General features: G+C 35.2%; 1 protein-coding gene across 4 annotated transcripts in view; it reads right to left on the minus strand.

Annotated features, from left to right (window-relative positions):
- LOC109837246 (Niemann-Pick C1 protein-like) overlaps window positions 1-21725 on the minus strand; it is a 66343-nt gene that overhangs the window by 6770 nt on the left and 37848 nt on the right. For all 4 annotated transcript variants that reach the window (XR_002246234.1, XM_020405402.1, XM_020405403.1 and 1 more), the window contains 20 exons: window positions 19318-19413; window positions 19136-19237; window positions 17421-17489; window positions 16924-17019; window positions 16748-16855; window positions 13259-13372; window positions 13065-13151; window positions 11609-11737; window positions 9641-9839; window positions 9418-9558; window positions 9267-9307; window positions 8679-8762; window positions 8225-8293; window positions 8069-8145; window positions 6804-6873; window positions 6472-6621; window positions 3918-3983; window positions 3545-3689; window positions 3340-3404; window positions 3197-3262 (listed from right to left, as the gene is read on the minus strand). Coding sequence is in view for 3 of the 4 variants with exons in the window: in XM_020405402.1 (XP_020260991.1) it covers window positions 3197-3262; window positions 3340-3404; window positions 3545-3689; window positions 3918-3983; window positions 6472-6621; window positions 6804-6873; window positions 8069-8145; window positions 8225-8293; window positions 8679-8762; window positions 9267-9307; window positions 9418-9558; window positions 9641-9839; window positions 11609-11737; window positions 13065-13151; window positions 13259-13372; window positions 16748-16855; window positions 16924-17019; window positions 17421-17489; window positions 19136-19237; window positions 19318-19413 (1974 nt within the window). In the remaining variant the exon portion in view is untranslated. The remainder of the gene's footprint in view (window positions 1-3196; window positions 3263-3339; window positions 3405-3544; window positions 3690-3917; window positions 3984-6471; window positions 6622-6803; window positions 6874-8068; window positions 8146-8224; window positions 8294-8678; window positions 8763-9266; window positions 9308-9417; window positions 9559-9640; window positions 9840-11608; window positions 11738-13064; window positions 13152-13258; window positions 13373-16747; window positions 16856-16923; window positions 17020-17420; window positions 17490-19135; window positions 19238-19317; window positions 19414-21725) is intronic.

The following is a 21725-nucleotide window of genomic DNA, read 5'->3' on the forward strand; positions in this document are numbered from 1 at the left end:
GTGTTCAAGAGAAAATAAGTAGAAAGTAGATGTCTTAGAATATCACAGTAGTTTATATTGGTATTTCATAGACGTAGTGTGTGCATAAGCAAATGGAAAAATGTAGTACAATTAGTTTGTCTTTCAACTTGTGGATCATCATACCATACTACCCTCCACTATAAAGAAAACTAATATCTATCTTGAAACTAAAAGAGATCTGGTTTAGCTAGAAGAGACTTAAAAGAACAAAATTTGATGCAAGACATCTTGCTTACTACATGGTTTCTTAATACGTCTTGCATATCATTTTCGTTAGGGAAAAATGCTTCAAGGACCCAAAATGATCAAGTGAGTGCGACTAAGCCCCAAGACTTGGTCAATGCGTGCCCTTAAAATGAAATTGAAATGTGATTCAGCCCCTAAAGTGATTCAGCATACTGCATTTTCCTTAAAAACCCCAAAATGCCCCCCTTCAACAAACTCCATCCATCTCCTCTCTTCTTTAACAAAACCCCAAAATTCACCAGTGCCTTCAACAACCTCTCCCCCCTCTTTCTCTCAAATTCCTCCATCAAAAAATCCCTACAAACCCAAGCAAAGCTCTCGCCTTCTCCAATTCCTTGACCACCTCATCTGCCTCAACGACTTCTCATTTGATGTCGCCGTACTCCCTGTCCAGAGATTGCTTATTTTATAAGCCCATTCTCAATTCCATATCAAAAGCAACTAAGCATAGCTTATGATTGAGGATTTCTTTTCGATCGAGAGCCTAGGATTTCTGCAACATGCAAAAGATTCGATTTTGATTGATTTTTCTTTGAAATGATGAAATTTATAGATGCATATTGAGAAAACGAAGGATTCAAAGGCGGAATTTGAGGAGGAGGAAATCTCTAGTGGTGGCGATGCAAGATTGATGATCACTCCTCCACCTAAATTGAGCTGCTAGACCGCCTACTTTATCCGCCCTCCGACTACATGCAGGCACCGACCCTATTCCCAACAAGAAATGACTCTCCGCCTCCTCTCTTCGCTACCACATTGATTTAGGTATTAATATCAAGAACTTGTTAATGCTAATAATAAGTTGTTATATATAAAGACCGGTTGTTAATGTTAAGAGTTACTTGTTAGAGTTAACCATTGGCTATTAATGTTAATAAGTCAGTTGTTAAACTTAACGATTGTTTGTTCAACTCATGACTTAGAGTTAACTATTGGTTGTTTAGCTTATGAGTCAGCAGTTAGGCTTAACTATGATTGTTAAACTTGTGAGTTAGTTGTTAGTTTTATTGGTTATACGTTAACCTTATGTTTTATATGAATCTTTTTTTGTATGTGCTTCAGGTACGATCACGTTACCTTATATATTGCTGCTTCATTTAATAGCTGAATATCAAAAGCTTGAATGTTACGTATCTTGGTGGTAACTACACACAAGATGATTTTGGCGCATATGCATGATAGATGGGTTTTAGCTTCAATATGGAACTGATTCTTATGTCCATAAGCTGAGTTCTAAAACTTAAGTCCTAAAGTTATATTATGACAATTGATTTCTAACTTTGGAAATTCTATGACCAATCACCGAAAAAATGTGAAAGTGGTGGACCAAAGAGAAGTTTGGTTCACTGACTAGTTTGGAAATCTCTTTTTTCTATGATTGCCAATGGTTTGCAGAGAAACAAACAAAGAAGGTCATAACTGGAGTGCATGTGAAGAACCAACTGAAAATTTTATTGATTGGATGACTTTCATATTGTGTGAAATATGCTAATGTATTTTACTTAAACATTCAAAGTTAAAGAATCAGATTAAAGTATGGTTGTAAATGTTGTGAGTTATTTATTAAATTTAAGGGTTGACTATTAAGTTTAGGAGTTAGTTGTTAGATTTAAGTATTGATTGTTAATGTTGGCCATTAGTTATTAAACTTAAGTATGGATTATTAAACTTAAGAGTTAGTTATTAGGTTTAAGTGTTGATTATTAATATTGTCTGTCAGTTGTTAAACTTAAGGATTGGTTGTTAAACTTATGAGTTATATGCTACATTTAAGTATTAGTTCTTAAGCTTAAGAGTTAATTGTTAAAGTTAAAGATTTACATCATATATCGCAAAGAAAATATTACCTGATAACATTAAATAAAATATTGCTAACCATCCATGCTAAACACAAACAACGAAGTGTTTACAAACAACTAACTATTAACAAAAAATCAATAAACTTAACATATAACATATAAATATAATTAGCTATTAATCTTTAACACTAACTGTTGACCTTAACAACTAAGCACAAAGCTTACAACTAAGCACAAAGCTTAACAACTAAAATTTCAAACTTAACAACTAGCTACTAAGCTTAACAACTAACTTTCAAACTTAACAATAAACGTGTATGCTTAACCAACCCATAAATTTAACATCCAAGCATTATATTTGACATACATCATTTAAAAATACTTGCTTTTTTTTTAGAGTTGGATTTGGTATGGTCAATTTTCACCCCTTGGAAGTTTTTCAGAAATGGCAAATAACATCCTGAAAGTTTTCAAAATTGCAAATAGCCACCAAAAATTGCAGAAAATCCCTTGATAGCTTTACAAATCGCAAATAATTCCCTAAAAGCTTATAGAAAACCCCCAGAAAGTTATAGAAACTAAAATAACCCCTGAAAATTTACAAGAAACCACCAACATGTTGGTTGTTAACCTTAACAGAAAAGGGGAGAGAGCGGCACGAACTCAAACAAAAGGGTGACATGTCATGGGGTTATAATGAGGGGTAGAATGGAGATTTTTTTGGACGCTTGATGATGAGGTGGCATTGTATAATGGGGTTTAATTACATTTATTTCTTACTTTAGGGGTTTGGACACTCATTAACTTAGTCTCGGGGCTTTGTCACATTCACTTTATTTTCTTGGGGCCTCGTAACATTTTTCCCTTTTCCTTGCTAACAAAAAGTTTTATTCTCTTAATTTGCTTCATAAGTTACCATTCAAGGCCCCTAATACCTTCATTTGGACATTCAGAAAACTTTTTTTAGAAATCGGTCTTGCTTAATTAGCATTTATATATTTTCATAATATTCTTGGGGTCTTGATATGAACTTAGTTAAACAAATTTATTTAAATCCAGATAAATAACATAAAAGAAGCCGTCTGCCAGAAAATCCACATAGTAATTTTATTCATACAAAGCCTTCATACCTTCAGAGAATTTGAAACCTTAGAACTGAACTCCCTTGCAGCTCTCATTCCATTTACATAGTCACTCTGCAAGGAATCAAGAAAGTCATACAAAGAGAGAAGAAAAAGCGATTTTTAAGAACATACAACTTAAAATCCATTACTTGTTTATTGAGGGGTGTATGATATGTACGGAACGAAGAAGCTTGAATAGTGCCACTCTCATATCCTGACGACAGCAACAACCATGCTTATAAAAACCCAAGTTTCACCTCTAACTGAACTTCAAAAAATTTGGACTGTGCTAGTGGACATCTGCACTTGTAGTTAAACTACAGGTCATATGAATAGAATAAGGCAGAGACAGACCAGTTAGATCCACACTGCTAGTATAAGCTCCATTGCCTCCCTTAGCACAATTTGAAGAAGGTAGTGCCTTGAGAAACCACGGAAGCTTTTCCTTAAACTGCGCCGTAGATGGACGGCCATCATGCAAGTCTGAATGACGGAAGCACTAGGAACACCAAACAAAGAATCTCTTTCATCAAAGGTATTAATTAAAAAGCATTTGCTTAGACGTCAAATACTAGCAAGTAAAAATAATTCAAGAAAAAGCCTATTCCACTTGTTTAATGATTGATTCACCGAATCTTTACATCAGTTAATGCTATATAAAATGGGATAGCTGGATACAAGAAGCATGTAAACAGATTAAGACTCAGATCTCTGGAGATAAACTTACCGTCGTGCAGTCTTTGCATATTCCAGCAATTCCACACGAACTATCACCAGGCTGACAGCAGGGAGGCTACAAACATATAATTTCAAGTCGCATCCCATATTGTTACGAGTACACTCATGGACACAAAAATGAGATTCAATGAAATCAGAGTATTAATTTTTTTAATCACAAGTGTCAACAGTAACAAAATAATTATGAAGATAGATCTGTGCCTAAATATTTATCATGATAATCAAATGAATAATATCATCAAGAACCATTAACTTCATTAAATCATACAAATATTGCTCAATGACATGATTAATGTCGCAGACCAAGTAATTTTAATACCAGTGATGATGAAGAATGCTTGTGGCTAGTTCACCTGCAATGGATGATCAGCTGAAGCCTCCCAAGCCTCCATGAATTTGGATTCTCATTAGGTTAAATTTAGTTATATTTTGTTTCTTTCTGAGTTTGAATCCAAGCTAAACTGAGACAGAGTTAGAAAAGTACTACTCCAGTTGAACTCTACTTGAGTTCAATTATTTACGAAGATTGTATACTTTTGAATTGGTTATTTAGATTTTTTTTTTTCTTTTATGTGAACTCTGCTTCTATATTATCCTAAATAGGAGATGGAGACAGCAGTCCTGTGAGGAGAGGAATTGTGTTCGTTTTTGTTCCAATTAATCTATAGTAATTAATTTTCTGTTTTGTAATTTATCAATTTCAGTTCTGTGATTTATTGGTTGAGATTTGGTTCTTGTGTTAAACAGTATTTTTCTAACAATTGCAGTATCTCTATTTATATTGTATGTACAATGTTATCAGAACCCAAACTCAATCGTTCTTCTAGAAATTCAAAAAGTAATCCGAATGGTTCAATAAATGGAGTTATAAATTGAACACTCAGAAGTTAGAACTGATCAACTCACCTCTGAGACCTCTCTGCAAGACCAGCTTCATTCAAATGCCAAATCAAGATCAGGTTCATGGAGCTAAAATATAAAAAGAGGCATACAACAGGAAAAAGCCACACTTTTTTCTTTGGCAGAAAAGGTACATTTCGTTCCTTCCCTCCCTCAGTTCCTCTTCTTCCTTTCCCTAGCCTCTCTATGAAAAGAAGAGTGCTTTGAGAAATGGAAGAATGGTCTGGAATAAAGTGCCCTGATAGGTAGACATTAAAATTCCTTTACTCGTGTCCTCCCACATTCATCATCATCAATGTCTTATCTATCAACCAGCATCATCTGCATAAAAACTTATCCTTGGGCCCATTTTTCAACACAAGTTCAGCCTAATGAGAAAGAAGATGTTGATTCCAAGTGGTATCCCAGACATCAGAATCCATCAAAATCACTCCTCCAATTTTATCTATTACCTCTCGACTTTATGGAGCCAGATAATTCTCAATGTATACATTTTTAGATGCAAAACTTTTCACATCAACAATTCTGCAGCAGTCCTAATAAACCTAGAAGCTGCTAAAAATGATCTCATCCTTAACCCTGAGGATGTCATATTTTGTTCAAAGATTCCATACACTAGTATTAAGCCAACGCGCTGCAGCGTGTATTATTTACCTAGTTGTATCTGTCACCAAATTGATAATATGATTTTTGTATATAACTATTTATAAAAACTTTAGCGATAATTTTTTACTACTATTTATAGAGTGAATCCCCAAATCAGTTAACAAAATAATATACCAATTAGCAAGTTTTATCAATTTTCTTTAATAGAGCCAGAAAAGATCTATATGTGTAAAATGTCTGATGAAGGTTCAAATCATCACCTGCAAGAATATAAAGTAAAAAAAAAGGTAGATATGAACAGTGTTTTAAGGTTACAAAATTTTACTTTAGTTTGAAGAGGGGTCAAAAGGGGGGGATTTTGACTGCAGCATGAACAGTGTTATTAAGTTCGCTGCAGCATGAACAGTATTTAAGTTTTGGAATTATGTTGTTTGGAGAGGGTTTAATATCCTGAATTCTACTGTAGCAAGAAGAGTGTTTACTGTGATTTTCAAGGTTTTGCTTTTAAGTTAAAAGTAATAGATTGGATATATTAGTTGTTTGTTTTTTCTTTTTGGGTAGATTTAACCATAGTGAGTTTACCCTGAAAATAAATCCTTAAGGAAGAGACCACCAAACCTATCATATTTCAAAATAATGCAATAAGAAAACTATCACAATTACAACTTGATTATGTATAATTACACAATAATTGGAATATGCAAGAGAATATAGTTCAAAGTTCCAAGATGATGCGCTAACGTATCATCAAGAAAGTGAGACATACATTTGACATAAGAGGTGATGCAAAGATACAGTAGTTCCATATATTCTGGAGAAATTATGTTTTGAACATGAATGTTGATGCAAAGAGCAATTTATGCCGTTACTTCTGAAAGAACTCGAGAATTTGGCTCAGAATAGGGAATATTGCCAAAAGGCTGATTCCTTTGTCATGCTATAAAAAACTTGACCTGTTTAGGAAAATACAGTTATAGATAAAGCGTTCTACTATCATAAGAAAATATATCTGCTTTGACATCAAGAAGATAAAAAACCTGATCATCAGGAGGGCAATAGCTTCCGTTCACAAACTTGCGACAACAGCTAAACGCTTCTGGAGACAACCATACTAGAAAGTCATCAAGCCACGAAGCAGCTGGCTTTGCAATATAACTTGATTCTGATGTTAAAGATGCGTGTGTAATCTGCAGAAAAGTAACATAGAATAACATGACTGAGACAAATATGATGTTTAATCTTGAGAACTTATTAATAACAAGCTGGACTATCTATTCAAAGAAAGTTGAAAAGGTGTCATTCGTATCTGTTGTATAAAAGATAACTGAATTTCAAGACCAGGAGTATCATTAAACACGGGTAATCTTACCTCATTTAAGAGAGAGTTAGAATCACACTGACTGATAGAACATATCTGGTTTGTCTGTTCTGATTCTGAACTGAAACAAGAGTGATGAAACCAAATTAACCAAAGTATTTAATGAGAAACCAAAAAACCTGTTTGGATCAAAGGGAAAAATTGCTTTTTTATTGCAAACTTTCAGAATGACCATAACAACTAACTAAATCTGATAATCAAAAGAATCAGTTGGATTTCATTCTGAAAAATGATTGAGTGATACATACTTTATCAGTTGGATTTCTGCCAAAAAATACTTGAATGATACATACTTCTATGATAAAATCAAATAACCACCGATTAAATGGTTCTTGGATCAGATAAAAATATTTGTCTCTTATATTGTTTCAGAAATCAAAACAATTAAGTTTTTGTATGACATACTGCAAAGATATTTGAAAAATTGGATTCTTGTCAGGCATAATGATGTACTTTGATATGTGAAGAAGTGTCCGCTACAGAAAAATAAAAACTACATGTAGTGGTGGAGTATGTATTTGTCACTGAATCTGTGTACATTTGAATTCACATTTAAAAAAAGCCAATTTTTGCTTTCAAATAAATTTAATATAGAAATATTAAACTAAATCTTTATATAATACGACTCATGCAAAGTTAGGCCTTCACATTAAGCATAATTTACAGTAAAAATAGGTGGACAAAGCATTAAACATCGAACATGGTTTGACACTGGAATGATGTCAACACAGAAGAAAAATGATCTTTTAGAGGAAGAAATGAACTGTGTACCAAAGTTCATTTCTCCAGTAGCAACGAAGATCATCATGATATCACCAGTTGCACTTTTGGAACTTAGAAATCATTTACTACAAAAATTTGAATGGTCAACTGTGATACAGACTGTTCAAACATGTGCCACTTGAGACTGATAGACAAGCTAGGATTATTGGATGGGTTTAATACAAGTACCATTATTTCTCAACCCTTGATTTCCATTTCAGTAATTTTTGACAAAATAGTGGTCTCATCAAAACTTCAAATAATAGATTAATTTGGCAACTCTAATTAGGCCAAAAAATGTAATAAACCAAATAACAAAAGGGATATACCACAGGGGAAGACATAAAATGAGTTAAAATGTAACAACATAAGGGATTTGATAACTTTGTGTATGCATATGTTTACTTACAGCTGAATAATAAAGTTCAAGGTAACAAAACGAACATGCAAATTTGCATATAAAATTAAGAATAAACAATAGAGGCTAGCAATACCTATAGTTAAAGTCCTTTACAACAAAATATAAAGGTGGCCCCACTCTTAAATACTTGGCAATGTCTTCAAAATAATCCTACATAAGTGAAGGAAAAAAATCATACAACGATATAAGGTCATGAAATCTTAGCTGGTATACAAGCATTAAAGCAAACCTGAAGATATGAATCCCGGGGAAGGACAATCTGCTGCTCTAAACCAGGCTGGAGTCTAGTAGATAGGTCCTATAAGTTAAGAAAACAACCTGTATGTCTAAGAACACAGGATAAACTACTTACAGAAATGTATAAAAGAAAATGTGAAAGTCTCAACTTCCAACAAGAAATTCAACAAAAGCGCAGTGCCAAAGTTTCATGCTTCACTGTGACAGAAAAAAAGATGGGCATGCAGCTTACAGGATACAAATAAATGACAAATACAGACTTCATGAAAAATGACAGGCAAAAAAAATTGCTCTATCGTTCAGTGAATTATTTTTCCCTCCAGGAAATCAAGTAGTCTAAGACCGACACTGATGAATCAAAGTTGTAACTTAAATATAAGGAAGATCAGTTAGTCCAGCAGTGACACTGATAAATCAAAGAAGGAAACATAATAAAAGTAACTTACAATGCTGACAAAAGAAAATGCAATGAAGACAGCAATAACAATAATTTTAACTCCGGGAATCTCCAGCATTGGTGCATGGACTTCCTACAATAAAATGAAATAAAAGCAGGGTTAACATTACAACACTTTATGACGCACATTCATTCTACCAGTATGTACATGATCCTAAATTCCTACTATGTAATGACTACTGCAGAAACAACTAAATATTGCATGCATCTGCTACCATATCCGAGTGACATCTAATGCACTAAACCTTTCATTGTCAAAATGCTGAAAAGCACGTGACTGCAGGATCAAAAAGTTGAAAATTTAGGGCATTATAAAGCATGGATTACAAATGATCTCAAATAGAAATCCATTATCCACCCTCATCGATCACATTGTGCCTTTCTCATCAATATAAAAGTCGCATCATGATATCATGAAAATTAACTCATAGAAAAGATAACACTCCAACATAAAGAAGGTCCTTAGTAAATATTGCATGCATCTGCTGCTGTATTCGAGTGACATCTAACTTATAGGAAAGATAACACTCTAGTATAAAGAAGGTTCTTAGTAAAAGAGGCTAGGTATAGGCCTCACCTTCATATACCTTGCAACCAATCCTAGGTTTCTTTTCTCACCTAAAATTTCCAATTAATAAAAAAGTTAACATACAGGACCAGTTCAAATCATCACTTGAAAAGCTTCAGGAGTTAAAACTGTTTAAATATATGTATGAATAGCAGAATACCTTTATCTGATCCATGAGAGGATGAAAGTTTGATACAAGGAGCACAATCAATCCTATTATCTTTGGCCCTTAAGAAATCCAGGACTATTAGCGCAACAAAAGCTGTTACTTGCAAAAGAAAGTCTAAGAGGACAGCCAATGCTGCACAAATGCAGGCCTCAAGTCAAGAAGGCGGTACATTGAAATAAGACAAAAGGTTACATGAGTGAGATAATGGTCTAACCAGCAAACATGGAGAATACACGGCATGCTGGCATGGGAATAAAACTTCCAACAGCGAAGGCCAGAACTTCAGATAGACTGGCAAGAGTTATTGAAGGCCCAACTTCAACTAGTGCATTACTTACCCGTCCTTCTAAAGGCAATTCCAGAGGTTGCCGCTTGATAGCATGCACTAAGATACACATGTTGTCCACTCCAACCTGATATAAACATGGTAAGGAAAAGGATTAGGAATTCTAAACCTTATGATTAGGTATCTTAAGTATTTTGCAAACAAAGGTCAATTCTCTGTTGTTTCATTGAGAACTACAGGGATTTCTCGGACCAAGCAACAAAATTTTTCTATGTTATCTCTCGTCTCTCAATAATTCTTCTTTATACTCGACCGCTTTAGGTATCCTAGAAATTTGATGAACGTTTTAAATGAGAAGTCAATTTTGTTGTGGGGAAGGGTACAAATGTGAAATTTTGTAGATTTGTGGATTTGGTATGTTACCTAAATTGTTGCTTATCCTGCTATATTTGCAATAGCCACGTAAAGGAGCCTCTATTTTACAAAATATTTCCGTAATGTATGGGTTTGATATTGAATATTCATCTTCTTAGGGCTATCAATATTTCTTTTACTTATCTGTAGATCATTTTTCTGAAGATGTGATGGAAATGGACTGATTTGAGTTCAATTTTTTGTTAGCTCTTTTTGTACCTTCAAGAATAATAGTGGTTTATAATCAGGATATAGGTCAGCATGAGATTAAAATCTGATTTTCTTACTAGATCAAAATGAACTTTTTACTATGGTACATCACACTTCTTTTTTATGTTCTAACCATCGTAAGACTGCCTAGCTAGAGAAATAGTATGGTGCATCATCCATGTATTTGTTGTTCAAGCCACAATGAATCTGCTTATCCTCTTTTCATTTTGCGTCCATCTTTTAATATGAATTGACATTTTTGTGGTCAGTGCTTGTACTGTAGCCAGAAAGAATTACGCTCCATCATAGCTTATTCAACAAAAAGAATTATGTCTCTAGTTAGTTCGGGATAGCTTTAACACCATCCTCTGTTCAGGATTTGTGGAGTGAAGGGAGGCAACAAAATGTTAGTAAAGTAAAATATTTTCCGGGATGTGGGGATGTTGCAATTTTTTGGGCATTTGGAGGGAGAGTAACTGTGTAACAATAGAATTTTTCATAACTGTCAGCAACCTTGTCTCTATGTTTGTCAACAAAGAATTACTTATACTGTACTTTGGTCCTCTCTATTTCCAGGAGATAGGGGAACGAGCGGATCAATTCTTGCATGTAGCGACTCATACTTTCAACACAGATGCATCAAACTCAGAGGATCAAAGAACAGATCAAGATATCGGTATGAAGGGGCAGTAAGTGGAGCAACATGGCTGGACTTTTTTGGGGTTGTGACTCATGTTCTATTGGTCGTGTTTATTGCATAGACCTCTTGTTCAGCCATACTTCGTCGGTAATCATGTACTGTGTTCTATTGTTGGGTTGTTTCTTTTCTTCTTTTCTTTTTTTTCCATATTTGGGCTTAGCTTTGTTATGTATTCAGGCATTTCGTTAAGATCTTTCAAAGAAACAACAGGGCAGTTCTTTGGACTCACTGTATTTCTCAAAAAAAGAAAAAAAAAAGAAAAAAAAAAGAATTATGCTCTGTGGAGAGCTCATTCAAAGTTCGGAAAAGGAATATGAACTTTTTAAGCGAAATGGACGGTACGGAGTAATACTAATAGAAACGGTGAGGGGAAGGGGAACAGAAGCTACCATGAAAACTGAAAATTAAAACATTATTCTTACCTATTAAGAATGCCTGACAAGGCATAATAATCTAAAATACACAGTGATCTGTTAACAACCTGACAAAAATAATTTCAAAAGAGACCAACTAGAAAGCAGCTACAGCTTTAGAAAATAATAGAAGGCCGATGGTAATTAGAATTAACTTACTGCTAAAACAAGGAAAGGAATAACTTCCATTATGATAAGTGTGGATTCAACTCCAATGGCACTAAAGAATCCAACTGATCCAAGAACGGAAAGTATAACAACCACAACACCGGACAAGCCTAGCAATACCTGTAAAAATATATACAAATTGAACCTACGTGTATCTTATAGTAAGAATAATCAGAACTAACGAACTGCACAGAAAAAATGGACAAACTTAATTAAATAAACAATTGCCGCAAAAAATTGAATGACCCAATAACAAATTTCAATGAACACAGGAAGTCATTGAATAAGTACATTTTATTTCCACTTTAGTAGCTACATAGCCAAATGCAGAAATTCAGCTTAACGTAGTCCAGCAAACAGATGTAAAGGAAGGTTCAAATGTTTGGGTATACTATTATGTAAGCTTCTGGTTAATGGTCTGTTAATGATGGTTTGGGATCATTTAGCCAAAACATACTTCTCAATGATAACATGAAGGACCAGCAACTTTTTCTCTCTGTATCTAGACGTGAGAATATGAGTCCAGTGATAGTGAGAAAAACATGGTGCACGTCATTTTTCTATGTAGAGGAAAGCAATAACAAGATACTTGACACTAGAAGGATCACGGAAAGGCTTAAGTACGTCTCTGTTGAATTCATGAAAAGTGAATCAAGATTGTGAAAGTAAGACTTCATTTATAGTAAGGTAAACAGAATCCAGTTACATAAATTAACAATGGAGACTAAAATAAGACTACTCTAATGCTCCAATAATTTCTTTGAACTGGAAAGATCAAGATGCTTCTTCATCAGAGGCAGGCACTTCGCCGACAAACAAAAACAGAGACTGAAGTGAATAGGCCACGCCTTTGTCATTATATTTCTTATAAAATTTGTCCAATGTGGCCCTATTATTCTGTGTAGTTAGATGGTTCAACCTACAATTAAATGTGATTAAAGTTTTCCAGATATATGTATTTTTGAGATATTTTCATATCTATTAATGAACAAGGACATGATTCGCCAAAAACCTCATTAATGATGCCAGGGAGGACACTACAAAGTTCCATGGAACAACATTCAAGAGCAGTATGCGACAAGCCCCAATGACGGCAAGATGGATTTCCCGATGTCCAACGAACCCCAACATAAAATCTAACTGCACCGATTTTGAATAAATTTATGATATGAAATTCTGATCAATGAGTGTTTAAATGCCATTAAGAAAAATATGCACCCTTCTTCGGCAGAATTGACATGATGCACATTGCATCTTCAAGATATAACTTAAGTTAATCCCAGGTATAGGCTGCATATTCTCGCCTAAGTTACTAGTAGAGCAGAAAGCTGATTTTAGACTCATTACGCAGCACAAACTAGGCCAGGTGAAAGTTGTCTAAGAAATTGAGAATCAACACACAAGGGAAGAGAACAGAAACCAAATCAAAATTGTATAAAGGCCATACCTTAGATGAGGTGAAAAAGGAAGAAGACAAACGAGGAGAATCACCCAAAGTAAATGATATGTAAACGAACATTACAAGATAGCTAACCTGATTCATATTGAGAAACACACAGAAAATGATATGAAAATTTATAATATATTTTTCAGTTCAAATAGAGAAGAGGATTATAAAGACATGGAGTAGACAGCACTTACAACAATGGTTATCACATCTGCAGTACTCTCCCTTGTAAGTTCTTCCTGGACAGAACTCTCGGATGAGAAAGAAAATGTAAGATGTTGTGACTTTGCCATTGGGGTTATCTCTTCCTGCCATATATGGTGAACAAAGATATGGGTATATTAGATAAGAGTATTGATCAAACAATGACAATCTGTACATAAGATAATTCATGTAGAAGTAAATGCCAGAACATACACCAAATTTCAAGATCCCAGCCACAAGAGTGATGCTAGGAGGACCCAAATTTGGGACGGATTGGCGGGACAGGTTAGGTGGCATACTGACTGGTCAAATGAGCTGGCTATTATTATAGCTCACTGAATAAGAAAGAAAGGGTAATTCTGTGTAATAAATATTTTTATCTGTAAGAATTAACATAAAAATATAATCATTGACCCTCACCATAACTTCAGAGTTTTGGTGTGATGGTCGGAGGGACTTAATTTAAGATGGTATCAGAGCAACCCAGGTTCAAGTCCCAGCGGCCATAAATTTAAAGCGGATTTTCTAAAAAAGGGTGTCCAACCTGCGGGGTCATGTTAGAATTAATATAAAAAACCCAGGTTCAAGTCCCAGCGGCCATGAATTTAAAGCGGATTTTCTAAAAAAGGATGTTCAACCGGCGGGGTCATGTTAGAATTAATATAAAAATATAATCCTCGACATAACTTTGGAGTTTTGGTCTAATGGTTAGGAGGATTTAATTTAAGATTATCGTCTCTTCCAAAACAAAAACAGAACCTCATTTCTCCGCCGTTAGGGCCTTCGACAACATCTCTGAAGCTTCAGATATGAGCGGAAGAGGTGAGCTTCTAGTGATGATGTTGATGGCGATGGTCAGCTGGGAGATGGGTTCTATTCTTCAATTTTTAGTGAGAAAAATAGAAATTAAGAAATCTAAGAAGATGATACACCAAACCCAGTCAAGGTTATCGATAGCGGATAGCGTCGCGTAGCGGTGAGGCATCGCTAAGGCTATTTCGAGCTATTGCGACAAAATAGCGGTAAAAAGCGCAAAGTCAAATAGCGGTCTAATTTAGATATGTATAAATACTAAAAAAAATTAAAAAAAAATCTAAGAAATCTAAAAGTACATATTGGATGATTTAAAGAGATCCTAAACATGAAATAGACATGTAACCATCACGTAATACCAAAAATGACTGGAGGAGTCAAAAATTCGTTGTCTTCAAGAAGAAGAGATTAGCGGTGATAGAATTGCCCTAAGAGGATCTCACGGTGAAGGAAGTGAGAGGAAGTATCAAGGTAGGTGCCAGAGGCTATGAGAAGTGGCGGGAGTATGCTGAAAAACACAGGAGACGGTGGAATGCAATGGTCAAGGGTTGAGTTTAATTTAAAAAAAAATAAGCCTCAAACCGCTTTTAAATAGTAGTCAAAAAGCAAATTTCGAATGCAAGCGCTCACTATTTATCGTTATGACACACTATTGACCGTTTTTGCGAACAAACATTCCGCAATATGTCACCGTTATTACGCGATAGCGTAGCGGGCGATAGCGTCGCGGGAAGGGACCGCTAACGCTATTAGCGTCGCTATTGCGGGGCTAGGCGATAGCGTCGCGGGAAGGGACCGCTAACGCTATTAGCGTCGCTATTGCGGGGCTATTTACCGCTATTTATAACAGTGGCGGGAAGGGACCGCTAACGCTATTAGCGTCGCTATTGCGGGGCTATTTACCGCTATTTATAACAGTGAACCCAGTTTTCTTTCCAATTCTTTAAAGTCGAATCCCATCAGACCACCAAGTTTCATTTTTTTATAAGCAAAATGACTTAAATTAAATCTATTCCTACCAAACAACTGGAATCAATGAGTCATGTTATTGTAAGCCGTTATGGAAGTCATGTGCACAAAACTTTTTTTTAAAATAGCTGAAACAATTTAAGTTAAATCTGTACCCACTCATTCGACAATTTGAATCATACAGACAGCTAAAAAAATCAATTTTTCTTTTGTATGGTTAGAGTATACTGCACTAAGCGAAATCATGTGGACGAAATAAATCAAAATTTGATTGTTCTTTTTATTAGCAAAGAAAGGAGTCGAGGAAGAGTAGTTTGAGTAAGAACAAAAGAGTTGGGGAAGGAGAAGATGGAACAAACAGCTAGAAGAGGGCTTTCAACTTAAAATTCCAAAACAATCCCTAATTAATTCTTGAATATATCAATCTAGCCTCCACATCAGCTGTCCCCTAGAGAAGTTGAGTAAAAAAGTCTCTGATATCTTTTTCCTTTTTACATTAATTCTCCATTATTTTTAGAAATCTCAAACTCGAAGGTGAAATAAGGTATTATGGAAAAGTTTAAATCACTACAATGGACTTGAAATACAAAAAGGTCATTTTCGTTAAATAAGCTCTGTCAAAGAACGTCCTCCATAAAAATATCACAAATTTGGAGTAATTCCAATCTTGGTTGATGCTTTTCTACTCTAATACCAAATAATGAGGAATATGCTACAATGGAGAAGAACAAGGATAACTAGGTTTAGATTTCATGCCTGGATCAATGACTTCATGATGATTGTCTTTACTTTTGAGGTTTTACACTTCATAAAAGTAGGATAGCATCACAAAATCCAATGAAATCAGAATTTCCACAAACATCTTCATCTATTTTGATTGAAAAAAGAACAATCTTTTACAGGCTTCCCAGATCATCAAGAAATCTTGTATCACCATATATGATCTCTCATGCATCTCGTATATAAACCTAAATCATTCTCTTGTTCTTAACAGTGAATAGTTGTATTCTCCATCGTTATTTGCTCAGGGTTTGAACTAGTTTCACTTCATAAAATGCTAATAGGATTGCGTCCAGTGGGCGTGCGCACACGCGCGCGCATGTGTTTGCATATTCATACCATCTTTACATATTTACTTGTAAGTTGTAATTGTGCATCATTAATTACTTAATTCCTATGCATTTAGGAATTAGTTTGTCTAAGCATAACTTATTGCCTGTAAGGGTAAACCAGAAATTTTCCCAGTCTGTGCGACTATTTTCTCCCCTTTGGTTCAGTATTCGACAAGGACGCTACTTTCCCCGCAATTTGAGCTAGTTCCATAATATGAGTCACGAAACCCTAACACTTTATTGCTATGTTTTGATGGATGGTAGAGAAGGGAAGGGGAAGAGAAATTTGAATTAAACCTTGTTTGGGAGTTTTATTGGGAGAGTAGAGAAGGGGAAGGCGAGAAAATTTTACACTAAAATCTTACACCCCAAATTGAGGGGTAAAGGAGGGGAAGGGAAGGGAAGGAAAAATTTACCCTTCCTTCCCTTCCCTTAGCGAGCTCCCAAACAGAGCATATGGGAAAACTATGTTTCCACAGCTGCAAGGATGTCAAAACTTCAGAGAATGAAACAGACGCTGGATTGGTAAACATGGACCACTAGTGGCATGCAATAAAAGAAACTTCAATTACTGAAAATTTTAACCTTGACTAATTGGACAAATGCCTTTTCCCATGCCACAGCTTTTCCATTTTCATTGCCTGTTCTATCTACCTCATTGTTGACAGGATATGTAATTACAAATGCAGATGCCTGCATAAAAATCATGAATTTCAGCAAATTGTTATCTACGTGTAAGCTGAATGAGTTTCACTTGTTACCTCCGAGTAGTTGCTCCCTGAAAAACCGCCTAATGCTGTGCTTGGATCAAGCGGAGCTTGAAATGCACTCAGGCATGACTCCGCTGAAGAATAATGCTGATGGCATGTCACCGCAAATATTTCAGGTATTAAGCATTTACATTTAGTAAATGATGCACACAATTTGAAAGATAAATTAAATTAAATCAATTATTCATCTGCAAAATATTAGGAAAATGTGTTCCAGGTAACATTCGTATTATACCAAAGAGGAAGGCCTGTGGTAGTTATATCATCCAGTTAACTTGCAATATCAAGATAGTTAGAATATGAATATGAATGGGGATAACAGTTTTTGGAATAAAAAAAATTTTCTTAAAATTCAGAATAATAACAGGACATATGGAAGCCTGAAAAAAAAAAGCAGTAGGTCACCCAGCATGAAATACAGCCTTGCTCAGCTATTGAACCAGGAACCACAAATAAAATAAATACGAGCATCGAGAAAGTGCACATACCAGAAAACAATACTCTGCATGATCTACTCCCCCATATTCACTGTATTTCTCTGGATCCATTTTGAAATACTGATAAGAAAGAAAAGCATCCCTTGATTAAAGAAGATTGTGCCTCAATTTCACACAAAAAAGAATAAGCATGTGCGTATGCCCGGAAATAATGAGTCAAGAACACTGGTCCTAGGAGATAATAAACAATCAAATCGAAATCAATGGATTTACCAAAGGTCAAACTGTGATCCATCATTATATTACAAGCCAACCCTGAAAACTATACACTTGAAAAGACAATGGCATGCCAAGCATCCTTCACTATAATTTATATGAGTTTATCCAAGAAATGCAATCAAGAATATTATTTACACATCCGTAAAATAATATTAATAACAATAAGAAAATTGTAAAACTTATTGGTCAAACCACCTGCATGTAAATCATACCAGAAATTTGGATGGCAAGCAATCTAGAATTGAAGGCCCAGCGTGATTATGGCAGATACATTGTTGCCAGAATACTCCCATGACAACAACATAATGGAAGGATAATGATGTGTTACTGAATGATATAAAGCAGATGTGTTTAAGTGAAGCAGAACAAAAAGATATACTACCATCCATATCTAGAAATCCAAATAGCATCCTTACAAAACCATCAATTTAGAATGTTAAGACACAATAGTAATGTAAGACGACTATGGAGCAGCTGGTATGATATGATGATATCATTTTATTTAGTCTCTCTATGGAAACATCAGAGACAAAAGTATCACAAGAGAACAAAAAACATGAAGGAGATGATTCAGGAAGAATTAAGGGCATAAAAGCTCCATTTCTTGAGAGCCAGAGTATGGGATAAGGTTGCTTCACTCAAGACCGTGAAAACAAATGTCTAACATAAAAGTCCATAAGAGAACAGAGAAAATAGAAGACGGTTTTAAGTACGGATGCACATCGGGTCACATTTGTACCTAAACCTGCCTGATCCCGACCAGAAATTACAGGTTCTAGAACTCTTGAAAACCCCCCAAATAACAGATGGTTTATTTTTTGGTATATATATATACCTTTTATATCATCCATATTGCAAAACTAAACCACGGGCTTCAGTTGCAAAACTAGTCATCAACATTGGAGACCCCCCTCCCCCACCCCCCCTCCCCAAAAGAAAGATCAATAGTTGTTCCCGGTCAAATGGTTTAGGGTATTTTCTATTGTTTTACCCTCAGTCAAATCAGCCTGCATCTGAACTTTTCTTTTTGGGTGTGGTGGTTGTTGTGTGTGTGTGTGTGTGTGTGTTTTGGCCCCCAGGTGGGGTGGGGGTGGAGTTGTGCAACTAATTAGATTTTTTTGGTGCGGGTGGGGTGAGGGAGTAATTCGGAAATATGGATGATATAAATGAGGATGAGGCATATTAACAAAAGCACAATGGAGATAGATCATGACCTGACTATACATACAAAGGAAGCACGCAAAAATTGATAAAAGCAAACAGGAAATAGAGAATTGGCAACAGGAGCACACTGGAAAAGCATATCAATGTCATGTATGAGCCAGCTTAACATATTAGTTGCTTCCTAAAGAACCTTAAATACTTATGAAAGCTGGTAAGATCTAAAAGATAGGGATAAAATTGAACCTAAAAATAATAGAAATTTGAGCAGCTTAGGAACTTCCTTAAGAAAATTAGAAACATGGAAAATAGACGTAAAAATGAACCTGCAAAACACTTTGGGTTGCACAGTCATCACCAAGTGGTTTTAAGCAAATGTCAGTAAGAGAAACCATGGATCCAGAATAATTTGCTTTAAGTCCGTCAATCTGTCAACATTAGGAAGTAAACGAGCCGGTATTCATCAGACAAGAAATAAAGTTGGAACAATGGAACTAAAATTGAGTACCTTATTTTGTATTTCGAAGAGTAATTTTATATTTTTGTCCGTTACAATACTGGGTGATTTGCCATCTTTAGAATCTGGAATAGTCGCCAGTATAAGCTGCACAGACAACGATGTAAAGAAAAAGTGTGATACGCACAGAGAATATGCAGCATAACTAAAATAATGCATCATAAAATCATATTAAAACTACAGATTAAAGAAACATCCAAAGCTTCTCATATATAGAAAATGGCTTCTATGGAAAAAGGCCCAAAATGAACTCTAGAAGTCTTCATGAAGGATTCAAAGAGTGACTTTGACAAATGATTCAAAGATGTCTTAAGAAATCTGATTTATACAATTAGAAATTATATCCATGCCAGATTGAGTTTCCATATTATAAGTTGGCACCATATCACACTTAATAGTCTGTTGAGAGAGTTGTTTATTTCTTATTGTTTAGTCCCACATTAGTTAGGGACAAATTTTTTTCTTTCCCAAAACACTATTAATAACATTCAAGAGAGAAGTAATAATCTCTCTAGGGTTTCACATTAACATGGATGACTTTTCTAGCATGACTTGGATTTACTTGCTGAAAAGTCGTTCTAAAGTAAAGCGTTCTCTATATTTAAAGTTTTTCATGCTAAGGTTAAAAATCAATTTCATAATACCATTAAAACTTTAAGAACATATAACGTTAAGAAATATTTTGATAGCTCTTTCACAAAATATTTGAAAGAAAATGGAATTTTACATCAGTCGTCTTTTATTTACACACCCCAACAAAATGGGATGACTGAGCGCAAGAACAGACACTTGCTAGAAATTGCAAGGATCCTTTTATTCCATCGTCAAGTTTGAAAATATTCTTGGGGAATGACATTTTGATAGCTTGCTATCTGAACAATAGATTGCCTTCATTTCTCTTACAGAACAAAGCTTCGATATCCCTTTTATATCCAGCTAAAGATGCTTTCTATTTATCTCATAAGATCTTCGGGTCTCTATACTTTTATTCACAATTATAGTCCTCAATGGACGAAATTAGATTCGAATTCTCTTAAGAGTATTTTTTTCTTGGATACTCTAGGACTCAAAAAGGGTATAGATCTCAAAAAGGGTACAAATGTTATTGCCCCTCCTTGAATCGGTATATTGTTTTAGCCAATGTTACCTTCTTTGAGAACAACCCAGTATATGTTGCATTTCATAATTCTTTAGACCCTCCCGATGATTATGAATACCTTATTGTTCGGAAAATCATTATAAATGTTCTTTCAAAGATTACTATACAAACTGATCTACCATCCAAGTTTGCAAAAGCAGTTTAAGATTTTACAAAACGTACTGTCCCACAACCTGAGCCATTGTCCAAATCCACCCAATAGCCTAATATACTAGTAAGTCAAAATATGACAGCACAGCCAAGTGCTCAGCCTACTTATAATCTTCCCATTGCCCTCCTAAAGGGTAAGAGATCTTAGTCTCGGTATCCTCCTACACACTGTCTCTTACTCCTTATTATCTCCATCATATTATTCTTTTATATCTTCTTTGGATTCTCACTCGGTTCCCAAGAATTTATCAGAAACTCTATCTAAGTTAGGTTGGACGGTGGCAATGCAAGAAGAGATGATAGCCATAGAACGAAGGAGACTTGGTATCTTGTTTCACTACCAACGGAAGAAAGCGTTTGGCTCCAAATGGGGTTTATACTATCACAGTAAACCCATATGGTTCTCCAGTTCGCCCCAAAGCTTGACTAGTTATAAAGGGATATTCACAGATCTATGGTCTTGATTATAGCGATATCTTCTCTCCTGTAGCTAAGATGAAATCTGTTTGCATTCTTATTTCGTTGCCGCTTATTATCATTGGCCACTATATAGGTTGGACGCGTTAAGAATGCATTCCTTAGTGGTATTCTTGATGAGGATGTTTATATGAAGCAATTACCAAGTCTTGTTTTTCAGGGGGATTGTAGCAAGATTTGTACCCTCTACGACTTGGAGCAATCTCCGAGGGCTTGCTTTGGCAGCATTTGTCCAAACCTTTGGTCTTCATTGATCTTAGAAAGATCACTCAGTTTTCTAGAGACTTCATGGTGGGAAACAGATCCTTTTGATTGTATATGTTGACAACATTGTGATCACCGGCGATGATGCACATGGCATTAATCATTTGAAAAAGTATCTACAACAATAATTTCAAACCAAGGACCTTGAATCCTTGAAATATTTTTTGGGTATCAAGGTAGCTAGATCGAATGAAATTCTTTTATCTTAGGGAAAATATGTGCTTAATATGTTGCTAAATGCAGGGATGTCAGAATGCAAGGGCATTGACTCATCTATGGATGATAAGGTCAAACTATTACCAACTCAGGGGGAGTTACTGAAGGATATTGAAGAATACAGGTGACTTGT

Source organism: Asparagus officinalis, chromosome 4 (genome assembly GCF_001876935.1).
Source record: "Asparagus officinalis chromosome 4, Aspof.V1, whole genome shotgun sequence".
NCBI lineage: Eukaryota > Viridiplantae > Streptophyta > Magnoliopsida > Asparagales > Asparagaceae > Asparagus > Asparagus officinalis.